At 43.7% G+C, this 18,650-nt stretch overlaps 1 protein-coding gene across 30 annotated transcripts in view; it reads right to left on the bottom strand.

Annotated features, from left to right (window-relative positions):
- The window catches only part of UNC80 (unc-80 homolog, NALCN channel complex subunit), a 116,012-nt gene extending 112,840 nt beyond the window's left edge, over nucleotides 1-3,172 (bottom strand). For 26 of the 30 annotated variants that reach the window (XM_072121306.1, XM_072121311.1, XM_072121315.1 and 23 more), the window contains exon 1: nucleotides 2,990-3,172. In XM_072121306.1, coding sequence (XP_071977407.1) covers nucleotides 2,990-3,081 — 92 coding nt within the window. In that variant the 5' untranslated portion in view covers nucleotides 3,082-3,172. The remainder of the gene's footprint in view (nucleotides 1-2,989) is intronic. The other 4 variants (XM_072121329.1, XM_072121333.1, XM_072121334.1 and 1 more) reach the window with 1 other exon arrangement.
- Nucleotides 3,173-18,650: the final 15,478 nt, after the last annotated feature.

Genomic DNA, 18,650 nt, shown 5'->3' with positions numbered 1-18,650 from the left:
CCAGTATATCCCCTGCCTCCTGCCCCCAGTATATAGCCAACCACACTGTCCTTTAGCACTTCCCCCTTCCCTTTGCCTGATGTAATCTAATTGCAGAAGAGGAAGTTTCAGAACACATGGAAGGGGGAAGTGCACCTGCACAGTATAAAAGCCTCTGAATCTGCAGCATGGATGGTCTCTAATACCACCCCCCACAGGCCTTCTGGCTAATTAGCATAATTTTAAAAGTTGCTTTAAAAGAAAGGGGGGCTTGGATAACAAATATAAGATTACCGCTGTCACAGTGCCTGGATCTATGAGTAAGTGTCGCTGGTTTATCATTCTTGATTTTGATGGTAGATTTCCATGGTAGTATTAATTTTCAATAACATCTCACATATATAGCAGATGTATAATATTTGCATGTCCAGAAGTCTGTCTCTATAGTTCACATTAGCACTTGTTGCACCAATAAACAATATAACACCACCAATAAATATGATATATCATCTATTCTTCCTCCTTCTAATTTCTTCTTACCCCTCATCTAATAAACATGTCTACATGCCACTAGCAATGAATATGATTAGTATAGAACCCCATAGAGTAACATCAGGCTTCCTCTCATCTACTCGTATGAATGCCGGAGTCTCATGTTACATAAGACAATCTGCATTAACAGCTTCCTGACAAGAACATTCACTCTCATCCAGGACTGAATATGGAACTGGGCGCGGGAATACAATGAAGACATATAGGAGATATGGCAGAGACATCTGCTGGCAGCGGCAGCCAAGGAAATAATGTGCAAAGCTGTGTGACCGAGGTGAGCGAGATAAATGGTGGGAACCTTCATAGACCAGGTGGACAGTAGAATTGGTAGAAGATTTCTAATACACCATGTATGCAGCATCGGAGCAGCCGATCAACTCAATGGGGAGATTTATCAGAAGTGTCCGGGGGGAGAATCATTCTAGTTGCCAACTAATCAGAGCTCAGCTTTCAGTTTTTCACAGCTGTTTTTTAAATGAAAGCTGCACTCTGATTGGATTCCATGGACACTTCTGATAAATCTCCCCCAATATATTTTTAGTCCATCTACACCCTCAGCGTGAGAGTGTAAATTTGGTAACATATACACAGTGGGGCTCATTTACTAAGGGTCCGAAGGCCGCACTTTTGTTGAGTTTCCTGAATATTCCCGATTTGCGACGAATTGCCCCTGGTTTTTGGCACATGCGATCGGATTTTGCCGCATCTGCGTCAGCTAGCACGCAACAGAAATCGGGGGGCGTGGCCGTGGGTCAAACCGACGGATTCGGAAAAACCGCAGAATTTAAAAAACGAATTGTGTCGCAAGATCAAGCACTCACAAGCACCAGGAAGAAGAAGGTGAACTCCGGCGGACCTCGGCGCAGCTGCGACACCTGCAGGAACTCGGGCGCATGATCTTAGCGAATTGCAGCAGACCCGAATCCTCGTCGGACAACGCACCATGGGATCGAAACACGACCGGGTAAGTAAATCTGCCCCAGTATATCCATAAACTGAAGTACATCCAGTATATCCAGTATATCCACACGAGAATACAAACAAAGTTCCTTTTCTTTATTTCTGGAAAAAAAAGCTCATGACTTCATGTACGTGCACATATCGCGACAGTACGGATTGACTATTCAGCCTTAATCATCATGAGATTATGATTATGCAAGTACATGATGTCATGAGCTTTGTATTCTTGTGTATTTCTTCAGTTTATGGACGTTCTTATTGAACATTTTGCCTTGGGTGAGTCTTGTGCACCAATGAAACATACACAAGTGGCGGCGAGCTGGTTTACACCTGTGGATTGTATCGATATATACAGTATACGTCTCATTTTATATTTTACTATATTTACTATCAAGTAAGTTATACATAAAACAATGCATAGATAGTGTACATATCTATAGTATGTATAATGGACAGATACATAGTAAGCATAAGATATATATATATATATTATATAGTTACATCATTTATACTTAGCCCAAAATAATATAAAGGGTTGGGATTATGTACAGATACATAGCACACATCAGATATACAGATACATGGAATAGAATGTATACATATGATGTATATATATAGTAACAGCATACATAGTATAAAGATGGAGGGTAGGGAGAGTATACAGGCACATAGTACACATCAGATATACAGATACATGGAATAGAATATATAAATAAGATGTATAGATATATAGTAACAGCATACATAGTATAAAGATGGGGGGTAGGGAGAGTATACAGGCACATAGTACACATCAGATATACATATACATGGGATAGAATAAATAACTATCATGTATATATATATATATTAACAAGATGTATGTATCACTATGTATGTATGTGTAGACATAGTATAAAGATGGAGGGCAGGGAGAATATACAGGCACACAATACACATCAGATATAAAGTAGCACGGAGTATATAGAGATGTCGTATTTTTCTATAGTCACACATCCGTATTCAGTACAGATCACAGCTCTCCATATACAGGGGGATCTCTCCTGTCAGGTCTCTGATGGGGTATACAGGGGGATCTCTCCTGTCAGGTCTCTGATGGGGTATACAGGGGGGTCTCTCCTGTCAGGTCTCTGATGGAGTATACAGGGGGATCTCTCCTGTCAGGTCTCTGATGGGGTATACAGGGGGGTCTCTCCTGTCAGGTCTCTGATGGAGTATACAGGGGGATCTCTCTTGTCAGGTCTCTGATGGGGTATACAGGGGGATCTCTCCTGTCAGGTCTCTGATGCGGTATACAGGGGGGTCTCTCCTGTCAGGTCTCTGATGGGGTATACAGGGGGGTGTCTCCTGTACTGTCAGGTCTCTGATGGAGTACACAGGGGGGTCTCTCCTGTCAGGTCTCTGATGGGGTATACAGGGGGGTCTCTCCTGTACTGTCAGGTCTCTGATGTAGTCTAGTCTAGTCTAAGACACTGTGTATGTAGAAGATGCCATGTACCTGGTTTGTCTCCACAGGAATATTTGTATGGGTAGTGGGATCCCCCGCAGCCTCTCCTGCTCCTGCCCCTCAGAGCTCTTCCTCTTCACCATCCTGGAGCCCCCCGTGCCCGCTCCTGCCTCCCCCTGCACAGCCGCCCGTCTCCTGCCCGGGAAGATGTCTGCTCCTGTGATTTCTGCTTTCAGCACCTCCCCCTGTGGACAGTGCCCTGCCTCTAGCGGCCGAGGAGAGAGCTGCAGCCCTGCTGTCATTACCTTATTACCTCATGTCCTCCTATTGCAGTGTGTGATATGTAACCTTACAGCTTCTTATATATTACTGATTTATTTACTTCCCTGAAGCACCTTCTAAACCACCGAGCATTAAAGCTCTCTGTGGGCTCTCTGTTAAATATAAAAATCGAAATTTAATTAAATAAGGGGCACTGAACCCTAACCCTTCAGCTGTCTCAACCTGCCCCTGCTCCCTCAGCACTTCTCTTATATAATCTCACTGTAGCAGAGGACGTTTCATCACTCAGTGGGAGGGGAAAGTGCTACCGCACAGTATAACAGTCTTCAAAGCTTCAGCATAAATAGGCTGTGGTAACAACCCCAGGAGCCCTTCTGGCTCATTAGCATTATTTTACATGTTGATTTTAGAGGAGGGATGCCAAGGATAACTAAGAAGATTATCACAATCCCAGTCCCTGGATCTATGAGTAAGTGCCCCTGATTGCCTTTAACAAACCCCTTTTTGTCAGCTCTTTCAAAACCCTACTTATCTGCCCGTTAGAGTGTTAACAGGGTACATATTTGTTACTACCCTTCTTTTCCACATATTACATATATAAATTATAGAACATTTCTTTGGCACATTGTCACCCAATGTCACATCCCATCCACATAGACCTTTTGTCTTCAATACACAATGGGGCACATTTACTAAGAGCTTTGCGCCGCTGAACGGTCATTCAGACTGTTCACGTTCTTCATAGCTAAAATGTCTTACACAGGCATTTAAGAAGTGTCTGGGCTGGGATTGTGGCGCAGCTGAGCCGGCTTCCATGCAACACGAATTAGGGGATGGTCTGACTGATTTGGACCAAGCTACATATTTACCTTGCACATTGGGGCAGATTTACTTACACGGTCCTGTCGCGATCCGACAAGGATGAAGTCCGGAGCAATTCTTCAAGATCGTGCATCCATTTTCGTGCATGTTTCACTTCCCCGCTGAGGTCCGCCGGAGTTCACCTTCTTCTTCCCGGTGTATGTGAGTGCATTGTCTTGCGACACAATTTGAATTGTAAATCCCACGTTTAGTTCGAATCAGTCGTGTTGTCCGTCGGCCACGCCCCCCGATTTGTGTCGCATGCAAGTCGGAGTGATTGTGCCAAAATCCGATCACGTGTGCCAAAAACCTCACTTAAATGCTGCGCAAATCAGAAATAGTCGGGAAACCCGACCAAAATGCGCTGTGCGGACCCTTAGTAAATGTGCCCCATTGTGTCGCATGCCCTAAGTTAAAGGTGCATCACAAAAAAAGATGGTGAGACCATCGCGGGGACTCCAGTGAACTTGTAAGTAAATGTGCCCCATTGTGGCCATGTAATTTTGATTTGCCACGTCTGTGAATATTCCCATATCTATAGAGTACCCATTTCTGTTTTCCATAAACATCTAAAACTGTCCTGTCTACACTTGGAAATGGCATTGGTTGTAACTAAGAGGAGATGGGCCCTGTTGTTCCCTTTTACTGAGGAATGGCATTTTGTGGAAAAATAAGTGATACTACTGGCCAACGCCTCTGGACCTTTTGTAAAAAAAATATGGCTACTTAAGGTTTCGGACAAGAAAAACCTCTGGTTCTGGAGTCTGACTTAATCACTGTTGTGCCACCACTTGAAGAAACAAAGGCCTCCATACATTGCAAGTCTATTTAGGAAACCATTGGTCATGCGATCCCAAGAAGAGTCCGCACATAAACAGATGGAAAACCTAGCAACCACAATGATCCTATTGATCTCTAAGACAGCACTCATTAAGATGTCAATGCAATTCCCTTTCCTGGATAATGCCCCAAACAATATTAAATGGATAACAAGGCAAGTAGATGCAGATGATAAGCGTATGAGGAAGACAACACATATAGCAATTATTTTATTATATAATTATGGACATAGGACACAGGTCACTGAAATAGATTTCAGCTTCCCATTTGTTCTCACAATCTTCACACATGACAGATTTGTTGTGATTTCACCAGCAGATTTTGATAAAATCCACACCAGATTACAGCACAATACAGGTGGACAAGATTATAAGGTAAAACCATCTTGTCAGGAACCACGGGTAGAGGGCCCACTGGACCACCGTGAGTGATGACATAAGCCGACACCTGGGAGCGGAATCTAAGGCAGAGACCTTTTTTGCACCAGGGACCGGCTTTAAGCTAGACCAGTTTTCCATGGCCCGGTGGGGGTGGGGGCAGGGCTTTGGTCATATGGGGTGGGGTTATGGAGGGGTGGAGCTTATAATATAAGATATCAGGGAGTGTCCGGACCAGATCCATTATATCGGTTTGGTGTAAAAATAAAGCAATGCAAAATGCATACAGCGTATCGCCATGTAGTATAAAATGCATACAGCGTATCGCCATGTAGTATAAAATGCATACAGCGTATCGCCATGTAGTATAAAATGCATACAGCGTATCACCATGTAGTATAAAATGCATACAGAATACCGCCATGTAGTATAAAATGCATACAGCGTATCGCCATGTAGTATAAAATGCATACAGCGTACCACCATGTAGTATAAAATGCATACAGCGTATCACCATGTAGTATAAAATGCATACAGAATACCGCCATGTAGTATAAAATGCATACAGCGTATCGCCATGTAGTATAAAATGCATACAGCGTACCACCATGTAGTATAAAATGCATACAGCGTGTCGCCATGTAGTATAAATCCATACAGCGTATCGCCATGTAGTATAAAATGCATACAGAATACCGCCTTGTAGTATAAAATGCATACAGCGTATCGCCATGTAGTATAAAATGCATACAGAATACCGCCTTGTAGTATAAAATGCATACAGAATACCGCCATGTAGTATAAAATGCATACAGAATACCGCCATGTAGTATAAAATGCATACAGAATACCGCCATGTAGTATAAAATGCATACAGAATACCGCCATGTAGTATAAAATGCATCCAGCGTGCCACCAAGTAGTATAAAATGCATACAGCGTATCGCCATGTAGTATAAAATGCATACAGAATACCGCCATGTAGTATAAAATGCATCCAGCGTGCCACCAAGTAGTATAAAATGCATACAGCATGCCACCAAGTATTATAAAATAGATACAACGTACCGCCAAGTAGTATAAAATGCATACCGAGTACTGCCATGTAGTACAAAATAGAAGCCCTGATAAATATCACAAATGCTGCATATACATACAGCATATATACACATAAACAAACAGTAGATACAGCATAAACACACACACATACACACACACACACACACACACACATACACATACATATATACACACACACATATACATATATACACACACATATTACATATATTTACACATATATACACATATTACACATATATACACATATTACACATATATATGCAAAGATAAAGTATCCTTACCTCTCTATTGTGTTCCTGGAAATTTCGGTGCCTTGTCCTGCAGGGGTGGTGGCGCGGTGAGGTAGCCAGGAGCGGGTAGGTCGTGAGAGCCGGGAGGCTAGGGAGCCTGGAGCTTAAGCGGGGGCAGGGGGAGCAGGGTGCCGGGAGCCGAGAGCCTGGAGAGGGGGGACGTTAGCGGAGCCGGGTTGAGACGGGAGTGAAAGGGGAGCCGGGAGCGGAGAGCCGGAAGCGGGTAGGTGAAGAACCGAGAGCGGGGGGGCAGAGGGAGCGGGGAGCGGAGGGAGCGGTAGGGGAGCGTGGAGCTTGAGCAGGGAGCCGGGAGCGGGGGGCGGAGGGAGCGGAGAGCTTGCGGCAGTAGCGGCACCGCACAGCGGGCACATCACGTCTTGTACAGGGGGGAGGCAGTGGTTCCCCCGAGGGCGCTCCCGGGGCCCCGTGTGCTGTGTGAGGTGCGGAGATGAACCGCAGGACCTTGGCCTTCAGAGGCGGCGGAGGCCTGGCCGCGGTGTCAGGGGCCCCCGTGAACAACAATGGCGTCAGCTCGGGGCTGCTCTCTGTGGACGAGGCCTCGGCCTGGAGCGGAGCCGCGGCCCCCTGCGCGGACCGGCTGATAAACTGCAACGGCCCGGTCCTGGTCTGCGGACCGGCGGTTGGGGACCTCTGGTCTAAGGGGTACCCGGTTTTCACTAGGGCCCCCACAACGCAGCATGGTACCACCAGATCATTCCACAGGTGCGACTTTGTCCATGGTTTTATTTCATTTTTTCATGGACAAAATTAACAAAATCGAGGTCACAACGGGAAATCAGGATGAACGCATAGGACAAGGAACACAGCTTTCTCTCAGGCATTGAAGCACAAAGTTCTGGCAGGGGACACAGGAAGGGGCTGGGAATTTATCAGGGCAGACGGCTGGCGCCAATTATCGGCGCACTGGCCCTTTAAATCTTACCAAGCCGGTGTGCGCGCCCTACGAGACGAGGACATGCCCCAGACCATGGGGACCGCAGAGACTGCTACTTGAGCCAGGGAAGGTAAGTGAATGCAAGCTGGTTCCGGGTGCACAGGGAGGTACACGGGTGTGCCTGCAACCCGGGATATGTGTGACAGGAGCACCCGTGACACATCTGAGGGTTTTCAACTCTGCAACATACTCATTCTGATGCAATTATGTCAAATATGTTTATATTTAATAATTTTAGTGATAGAATATTAAATAATAATATAGTAGAGTCCACAGAAAAAGCCATTTACAGTAGTATAGTAGACTTGCCACAAATTTGATCATGGGTGTAACTACCAGGGTAGCAGGCATAGCAGGTGCGAAGGGGCCCATGAGTAAAAGGGGCCCTTTTTAACTTGATAAGGTGACATACTAAATTTAATTATTGCTACAAAATTTTATAATGGAGCTGTATGCATTAGTCATGATTTAATGCAGAATTTTCTTGCACTGCAATTTTTCTGCAGAATGTAATTATTGCTACCAAATTTTATAATGGAACTGTAAGCATTAGTCATGATTTAATGTAGAATTTTCTTGCACTGCTGTGGCTCTAAGATACCATGTTGAACACTGAGGTGTGACATCTTGTGTGAAAAGTAATATTATTGCTCCGCTGTGACATCAAAGTTTCGTTATATTTCACTGTACAATGACATCATTATGTGTATTATCACTGTACTGTGACATTACTGTATGAATAATCTCTGTACTGTGACTTCATTGTGTGTTATCTCTGTATTGTGACATCACTGTGTGTATTATGCTTGTACTGTATCATCACTGTGGGTATTAACTTGATACTGTGACATCACTGTGTTTTTCATTTCTGTACTGTGACATCACTGTGTGTGCTATTTCTATGCTGTGAAATCATGGTATGTGTTATCCCTGAACTGTGAAATCACTGTGTGCATTATTCCTGTACTGTGGCACCACTGGGTTTATTATACTTGTCCAGACCCTGCTCCCTGCTCTGTAAAGCCCAAAGTGGCATACTTAGCATAATTGTTATAACTCTACATTACTGCAATCATGGCATATACAGTTATAATAAAAGAAGTCCTACTTCTTAGTAGGACACATCAACTATCAGTAAAACTGATGGTAGATGTCCTTTAAATACTTAATTCTAGTTTTCTCCTTATATAGAGCCATTGCATCATGACTGGTTACTATTCTTGTATTTAAGGCTTCTTTGAGCTTGTTATATCACATAAAAGCCAATGACTATTTATACCATCGGTTTGCAGCTCAGTTTCGGGCTCACATTGTGCACGGCTGCCTTTACACTGCATACTGATCATGTATACTCAGCTGCCTCTTCAGAAATTATCTGCCTTTTTTTTTTAAATCAAAACTTTTTATTGAACATTTTATAATTTTTACAAACATAGCCCCCCATCCCCACCCACTAGCAGACAGACCCTCCCACCCCCTCTAACAGTCCGGACAGGTTGCATATTGTATATAAGACTACTGATATATTACATAGACATATATACAGCTTATACAGATATTGTTATGACAGTATACACCAGGTTCATATTAGATCTTGCATATTAAAGAAATATTGTAAATGGGTTTTGCGCCGATGTATTGATGGGAGACCGGGAGTATCTATCCAGACCCGTATACAATGAAGACCTTTTTCCAGTCGAATTACATTATTCATTTTGTTAGTATAGGCTTCTATGTCTGGAGTATCAGGATGCAGCCAATACATGGCTATAAGTTTCCTAGCTTGATATAGCATTCTACTCAGCCCTAAACAGTGTGCCATCTGCTGTGTTAGCGCTATCTATGTTACCCAAAACACAGACCATAGGGGTGGCCGTCAGAACCATCCCAAACACTGTTGAAATTAGAGTCAAAACATCTTTCCAAAATTGCCCTAGTCATTGGCACTCCCACTTCATGTGCATTAGGTGTGCTCCATCTCTTCCACACCTCAGGCAGCTATCTTCCCCACGGAGACCCACCTTGAACAACCAATGCAGTGTACGATACACTCTGTGTAACAAGTATAGTTTTGACAGTCGGTGAGCTTTGCGAGGGAACCCTCACCAAGATGTCTGATCACTGCTCTTCAGAGATTGGCCCGATGTCCTCCGCCCATGTAGCGTGAATAATAATCTGTTAATGTTTTAAGCACCCCTCCTTCATACAATTGAGTTTGAGTGTGAACACCTTTGGTTTCCCATCTCCTGAGCCCTCTAGTCGCATCACCTCCTTGGCCTTCTACCTTCAGGATGGTTTTAACCTTCTGCCAGATCTTACTTAACAGTGCTATTGTGGGAATGTGATCTGGTGGCCTACCCTGTGCCCCCTACTCAAGAATATATAGTGGCGGTCTTCCCCCACCAAGATGTTTCAGCAACTTCTCAGAGATGCTCTGACCTTCTGTTTGACTCCAACCCTTTAGATGGTGGAGTTGCACAGCTAGGAACTACAACCATGGGTTGGGGAACGCCAACCCTCCCTGGTCCTTAGCCCTTTGCTTGGTCTCCAGTTTTATCCTGGTTGTTTTGGGTTTTTTTGCACCAATGATCTAAATAGCCTTTGTATTTTGGTGAACAGGTGTAGAGGTATCCACACGGGTGATTGATGTAAGATGTAGAGAAATTGGGGCATAAGCACCATTTTGGACAGATTTGTTCTCCCTATAACAGACAGGGGAAGTTTCTACCATGCATCTACTTTGGCCGTCGCCCTTTCTATTTCAGATTTGCTCTATGATGTTGAGGTAATAGGAAAGCAAGCAAACTTTTACTTCATAGGCTCTTCTCAGTCTACATGTTTGTGCCACTTATATATACTATATTAAATTAAAGAACTTTTCTAATTAGGCATCGGAAATACCGTATTTTTTGGACTATAAGGCGCACAAAAAATCCTTTGATTTTCTCAGAAATCAAAGGTGCGCCTTATAGTCCAGTGCGCCGTATATATGAACCGTACTTACAGACAACAGCTGCCTTGAACTGTGCACAGGTCTGCCACCTGCTGGTCATTCATCCTTATAATCAGGTGCGCCATATAATCCGGTGTGCCTTATATATGAACCTAGACCAGTGGTGGCGAACCTATGGCACAGGTGCCAGAGCTGGCACTCAGAGCCCTTTCTGTGAGCACTCAGGTCATTGATCCCAAGACAGAGCTCACCAAACAGGACCAAATTCACCAAATCTTCCTGCAGACCCAGGCAATTTAAGAGATGCTGCAATCAGCACTATTTTAAAACAACACTTCATTGGCTGTTTGGAACTGCGGTAAAAATGAGAAGGTGTTGATAGAACTGCATTATCTTTGGAGGTATCCTACTGGACCCTACATTCTTAATGTACAGAAAGACCCTGGTGAAAAGCTACAATGATAGTCTGAATGTGCCCCCCTTCTTTCAACTGTATTAGTGGCCTCAGGTGCTGATACGATTGAGAGATGTTGAAGAGCAGGTTGCAATAAGTTACTGCTTAAAATGCAATGTTGACACTTTGCTGTAAATAATTGGTTTTTGGTTGTAGTTTGGGCACTCGGTCTCTAAAAGGTTCGCCATCACTGACCTAGACGTTTTAGCAGGCATTTATTGTACCAGGACCCTCCGCAGGGACTATTAGTGAACACAATACAATAAAGGTTTAGTGATCCGGCACTCATAAATGTAATCCCTTATTTCTCCGATTTAAAAAAGAACATAGCCTCTGGAAAATGTCTAATCATAAAAAACTGTTGCCTTTTGAAAAAAAAAGGCTAATGACCCAAATGCACACACTAAATAGGAGAAAACACTATTGCAAAAAAAAGGCATCATTTTTGGAAAAGAAAGTGCAGGCGCCACCCTTTCAATGCAGAGAACAAAACCTGTTTTAATCACAGAGATGATGATGATGATAACACTGTAGACAGATGATGTGATAGCAGCAGTTTCCATGGCAGTTCTGTAACACTGTCTCTCCAGAATAACATTAGCATGGAACCCCTAGGTCTCCGCTTTCTCCTCATAGATAGGTCTTGACTATGTTGGTGATTTATAGATGATTTATGGAGAAAGTGCAAAACTGAACAGGTGTCTGCATAAAAACACCATAGAGACACTGAAGAATTTCAGTGCATTGCAGGAGAATGAGACTCTTGTATGTCAATGTTTCCCTGGCTCATTCCTATATACACTTCCCCTTTGAAATGGCTTCCTTATAATGATTTTTATTCCTCTTTCCAACCTCCAGCTTTCTCGAGCACATTATCAATTCCACAGATTGTGCCGTGGACTGGTCTAGTGCGTGGGTAATTCTCATTGGCTGGTCTGTTTCCATGGTTACAGTAGAACGTCCATTCCATTATTTTTTTAACCTGGAATCCCTTTCAGCCCTCATTTGGTGATGATTTTCTGCTCTTAGCATTATATGAATGTGCTGGTTTCCTTTTGCAGGATTATATTATGTCAGAAAATTCAGTTAGTCAGTTGTGGCGGTAAATTTGTGTATTTTATTGCTTGCATTGAAGAATACTATAGTATTTTGACCCTCGTTGGCATAGGTATGCTTCGACTACATTCAGTATGGTCGAAGTTCATTTGTCAAATATTTATACATTTATACATGTTTTGTATGGTGGGAAACTGGGAATCAATTGCATAGATTGCATTGGTTGAGACCATACATTGGGTGGGATTTTTAGTATACAGAATACTCTGCACGTATACTGCATGTTCCTTTTCACTGGAATATAAAGGTAGATCATTTAGTAAATGTATAAGATTTATAGAAACACGTTGAAGACAATGCTGGATGATTATTTCTAGGTTAGAGAGTGGCTTATCTGTTATATTGTGGAGCAGCATTAAAACATTTATGAGGTGGTTTCTTTCCTAACACACAATTAGTCACCTTCATTAAATGAAACAGTTGCTGTCAATATTGACTTTAATTATGTCAATAGATCTTCTGTCCATAGCCCAGATCTCATTGTGCCTACCTGCGTACATACAGCCGTAGCCATATAGGACATTGCCCCTAAGTCACATGGGACTATAATTTCATCAAGATTAGTAAAATCATTATCTATTATTGACATGGAGCAATGAGCTTCTAGTTACATGACATCATTTTTTGTGTTTTATGGAATATTTTTAGCTGACATATACAGTACATTATATATTATCAGGAGAAACAAAAGTTACACCTGTTCTGAATTCTATGGTTTGATAAATCAGGACATTGTTTATTCCTTTTCCATTTTTTACTTGCCAGACTCAAAAAATAAAAATGTTTCATTTTTCTGTAACCAGTGACATGCTATACTTCTGTGCGGATTACTGAGAAGCTGGAAAAACAATGAAAAGAAGATGAAGCGGCACTCACCGATGGCGTGCAGGAAAATCTTTATTGCGGTGTACATAGGCAGTGCAGGGCCTGGCGACGGGCCGTTTCACGCTAATCTAGCGCATCATCAAGCCGAATGACGTCGTCCATCTGCGCCGCGCACAATATATGCGTCGGAGCCGGTGGGCGGCGTCATGGCAACAACAATAATAAAAACGTGACAATGTGATTTAAAACACAGAAAATGCATACTCGTAATTAAAAACACACCGGCAAAATATGCCATACATAGGAAATGCTTAGAGACGTGTAAAGACCGTATCGGGCCATATCTACAGAAAGAGTAAACCATTAGCAATGTCATGGCAGAGGAACTAATGGGAAAGAAAATACCTGGTCAGAGACTGGACTAGGTCCTCGAGTTTTTGGATGTCAGAGTCTTCGAGACACAGGGTGAACTGCATACCTCGGCTTCCAGGAAAGAGACAGCTACCAATTCCCTCCTCCATTTTAAGAGCTACCACCCTTTCCACACTAAGAAGGGGCTCTCCTATGCACAATTTTTACGGCTTAGACGCATCAACAGTAGCGACACGTTATTCCGCCAACAAGCCAAGGAATTAGGCCATATCTACTCTTTCTGTAGATATGGCCCGATACGGTCTTTACACGTCTCTAAGCATTTCCTATGTATGGCATATTTTGCCGGTGTGTTTTTAATTACGAGTATGCATTTTCTGTATTTTAAATCACATTGTCACGTTTTTATTATTGTTGTTGCCATGACGCTGCCCACCGGCTCCGACGCATATATTGTGCGCGGCGCAGATGGACGACGTCATTCGGCTTGATGATGCGCTAGATTAGCGCGAAACGGCCCGTCGCCAGGCCCTGCACTGCCTATGTACACCGCAATAAAGATTTTCCTGCACGCCATCGGTGAGTGCCGCTTCATCTTCTTTTCAGTGTTTTATGCCGTTGGATTGCTCCAGCAGAGCACCACCAGTCTGAGCTGTGCTATTTGGCCAATCTCACCTGCCAGGATCTGCACCCGTTCACACCGGAGTAGGAGTTGTGTGTGGCCGTATGGTGCCGGGACTCTGTGTTCTTTATGTTGATTTCAGGAAGCTGGAAAAACATTCCTAATTTGTTAAAAAAAAAGTTGAGCCATTTTCTTATGGGCTTAGTTTTTATGGCTTTTACAGTTTTACAAATTTAAATACTTTTTGTATCTCCTGCTTTCCTACTTCATTGTGTGGCGTTATTTGTTTTCAGGAGCAGTTGACGTAAAATAAAATAAAAAATCTTTATTTAGATACCGCACACAGATTACTCAGCGCTGCACAGAACTTGCCAAATCAGTCCCTGTCCACATGCGGCTCACAATCTAATCAACCTACCAGTATGTTTTGGAGTGTGGGAGGAAACCGGAGGACCCAGAGGAAACCCAAGTAAACACAGAGAGAGCATACAAAGTCTTTGCAAATGTTGACCCTGGGACTTGAACCCAGGACCCTGCACTGCAAGGCTATAATGCTAACCACTAAGCCCGTTTTCACAAATAAAACATTGTTTTATGAACTTTTTTGAAAAAAAATTTGATAGTTTGTCATTTTGGTCAACATCTGCAAAGAGTTTGTATGTTCTCTCCATGTTTGCATGGGTTTCCTCCAGGTCCTCTGGTTTCCTCCCACACTCCGAAATATACTGGTAGGTTGATAAGATTGTGAGCCCCATGGGGACAGGGACCGATTTGGCAAGCTCTGTGCAGTGCTGCGTAATCTGTATGCACTATATAATTTAAAGAATTATTATTATTACAGGCAGTCCCCGGGTTACGTACAAGATAGGGTCCGGAGGTTTGTTCTTAAGTTGAATTTGTATGTAAGTCGAAACTGTATATTTTATAATTGTAGATCCAGACAAAAAAAAATTTGGCCCCAGTGATAATTGGAGTTTAAACATTTTTTGCTGTAATGGGACCAAGGATTATCAATAAAGCTTCATTACAGACACTTTACCGCTGATTATTGCAACCTGGGACTATAGTAAAGCATTCAGAAAGCTTCAGCAGAGGTCAGAGGGGTCTGTCTGTAACTATGGGTTGTCTGTAAGTCGAGTGTCCTTAAGTAGGGGACCGCCTGTATAGTCGGCGCCGATTTTCCCTGTATTGCCCCGGGATTTTGGCGCACGCGATCGGATTGTGGTGCATCAACGCCGGCATGCACGCGACTGATATGGGGGGCGTGGCCGAACAAAAACCAGACGGATTCGGAAAAACCACCGCATTTAAAAAAAGTGTAGCGGAACTTGCACTTACCTTCACCAGGAATAGGCCGGTGAACTTCAGGGCATTCCAGCAGGCCTCGGGGGAACTTCAGCGCAGCAGTGCCACCTGGTGGAAGTCGGAGGAACTAACTTAGTGAATCCCGGCCGGATCCGAATCCACCGCAGAGAACGCGCCGCTGGATCGCGAATGGACCGGGTAAGTAAATCTGCCCCATTATGTGCCCATTATGGGCAACCTAACCCTCTTCACCCCGTTACTACCCTGCCCACACACCTCACTGAACTGAAGCAACGCAAAGAAAAGTGGGTAAAATTCCTCCAGAATCATGTGAGACACTGATAAATTCATACAGTATTAAATGGTAAGTTATTGCTGTGAAAGGTTGTTCTATAAGCTATGGATTCACAGGGGTAGTGATTTTTTCATTTTGGAATCTGCTATATGTTGTTGTTCAACTAAGGATGCATTTACCTAATTTTAACACCATTAGCTGGCTGTTTTATATGATAAACTAGGAAACAGAAGACTGTTTTAGTTACTAATATCCTATAATGTCTATCCATAGATATACCCTTTGTGCTTCTTCAAATTAGACAATATAAAGTTGGATATGTGTTGTCCAATGTATTTATATATTCCCTGTTATTATATGTGTTACTTTCCATACCTGAAGTGACATCACTCAGTCTATATAACTACTAAAAAGTTAAGGATATTTGATTCTGGTGAAATTTTTGGAAAAATTAAAACATTCAGGCTTTAGTGATATTATTCCATTAAAATGGGGCATATTAGTAGAAGCTTGAAATCGTGATTCTCTCACTTTAATCTATTGAAACTAAAGCCAACAACAGTGGTGAACATACCCCACAAAAATTTCATGTGTCTATAAGCATCAATTACAGCTTAAGTTTTTATTTATTCATTTTTAAAGCATCAATTACATTTTGACAACAGTGAGGCAGATTTATGAAGCTGTCTGAAAGTCAGAATATTTCTAGTTGCCCATGGCAACCAATCACAGCTCCCATTTAAAATATTCATGTGCTAAGCTGTGATTGGTTGCCATGGGCAACTGGAAATATTCTGACTTTCAGACAGCTTGATAAATATGTCCCTATGTCTCATACTGTCTCAAACTAGGTGTCTTCTGAAGGAGGGCATCTTGCTTTTCTTGAAGGGCGGACCTCAGGTTATTGAGGTACTGGGGTTCAAGCCTCTACATAGCTTGTTCAATAATTTTTATTTGATTCAGGCCTGGAGAAAGCGCAGGAGACACCATTTGAGGCCCCCATTCTCTAGCAGTTAATCCCTAATGATGCAACCAGGATGAGCTGGCACACTGTCATCCATTAGGCCTGTGCTGTTCATGCAGAAGCACAATCACTGGATTAATGTAAGGCACAGTGTAGGGCATTTCTGTGACTAGACACACCTGCCCACACAATAACACCAACACCACCAAATGGTTACAGAAGTGGCTGATATATATCATTCTCTTTGATGTCTACATCATTGGCCACCATAATTTCTTTTGTCTTCAGCGTGAATTGACTTTCATCAGTAAACAGCACTGTGGCCCTCATCCAGCGTAGATGCTCCCTGGCCCATTCATGATGCTGATGCCTGGTGGTGTTTGTCAGGTAACCTCGCCGATCATCTATCACACAGACCATGCTGATATAAATGGTCTCAAATGGTCTGATGTGACACTTGCCTCTAGTTTCCTTGACCCCTTAATTACCAGGCCCTTTTTCATTTTTATGTTTCCATTTTTCACTCCCCACCTTCAAAAATTGCAATGTGTGCCTCAAATGACATGTGTCCTTTATTCTTTGAGTTGGTATGATCACTGGAATACTACATTTATATTGGTTTAATTATGTTTTAATACATTTAAAAACCTTTTTCATACTCATACAGAGCTGTATCATCTAGGGGCGTCGCTAGGTCAAAAGATCCGGGGCTCGTGCCCCGGATCTTTTGGCCAGTGCCCCGAATCTCTGCTGCCCGGGAGATTCCTTCCCTCTCGTTCTCATCACGATCTGTGTCCTCAGATCGTGATGAGAACGAGTGCAGGCGCTGCTTTCCCCTGCAAGGACCTAGCCTCCGGGAGTTCCAGAGGCTCAAGGACCTGTGATGATGTCATGATCACATGACCTGCAGGGGAAAGCAGCGCACAGAAAGAGAGAGCTGCATCTGTGAGGTGAGAAGCATGATAGGGACTAGGGAAGGGGGAGAACATTGTGGGGCACATTATTTCCTGGGGGGCTGTGTGAGGCACATTATTTACTGGGTGGGGGGCTGTGTGTGAGGCACATTACTTACTGGGGGGCTGTGTGTGAGGCACATTACTTACTGGGGGGCTGTGTGAGGCACATTATTTACTGGGGGGGCTGTGTGAGGCACATTATTTACTGGGGGGGCTGTGTGAGGCACATTACTTACTGGGGAGACTGTGTGAGGCACATTATTTACTGGGGGGCTGTGTGTGAGGCACATTACTTACTGGGGGGCTGTGTGTGAGGCACAGTACTTACTGGGGGGCTGTGTGAGGCACATTACGTACTGGGGGGCTGTGTGAGGCACATTATTTACTGGGGGGCTGTGTGAGGCACATTACTTACTGGGGGGACTGTGTGAGGCACATTATTTACTGGGGGGCTGTGTGTGAGGCACATTATTTACTGGGGGGCTGTGTGAGGCACATTATTTACTGGGGGGGCTGTGTGAGGCACATTATTTCCTGGGGGGCTGTGTGGGCACATTATTTACTGGGGGACTGTGTGAGGCACATTATTTACTGGGGGGCTGTGTGTGAGGCACATTACTTACTGGGGGGCTGTGTGAGGCACATTATTTACTGGGGGGCTGTGTGAGGCACATTACTTACTGGGGGGACTGTGTGAGGCACATTATTTACTGGGGGGCTGTGTGAGGCACATTACTTACTGGGGGGACTGTGTGAGGCACATTACTTACTGGGGAGACTGTGTGAGGCACATTATTTACTGGGGGGCTGTGTGTGAGGCACATTACTTACTGGGGGGCTGTGTGTGAGGCACAGTACTTACTGGGGGGCTGTGTGAGGCACATTACGTACTGGGGGGCTGTGTGAGGCACATTATTTACTGGGGGGCTGTGTGAGGCACATTACTTACTGGGGGGACTGTGTGAGGCACATTATTTACTGGGGGGCTGTGTGTGAGGCACATTATTTACTGGGGGGCTGTGTGAGGCACATTATTTACTGGGGGGGCTGTGTGAGGCACATTATTTCCTGGGGGGCTGTGTGGGCACATTATTTACTGGGGGACTGTGTGAGGCACATTATTTACTGGGGGGCTGTGTGTGAGGCACATTACTTACTGGGG

This window comes from Engystomops pustulosus, chromosome 8 (assembly GCF_040894005.1).
Source record: "Engystomops pustulosus chromosome 8, aEngPut4.maternal, whole genome shotgun sequence".
Taxonomy (NCBI): Eukaryota; Metazoa; Chordata; class Amphibia; order Anura; family Leptodactylidae; genus Engystomops; species Engystomops pustulosus.
Note: the sequence above shows the minus strand (reverse complement) of the source record. Positions and strands in the feature narration are given on the sequence as shown.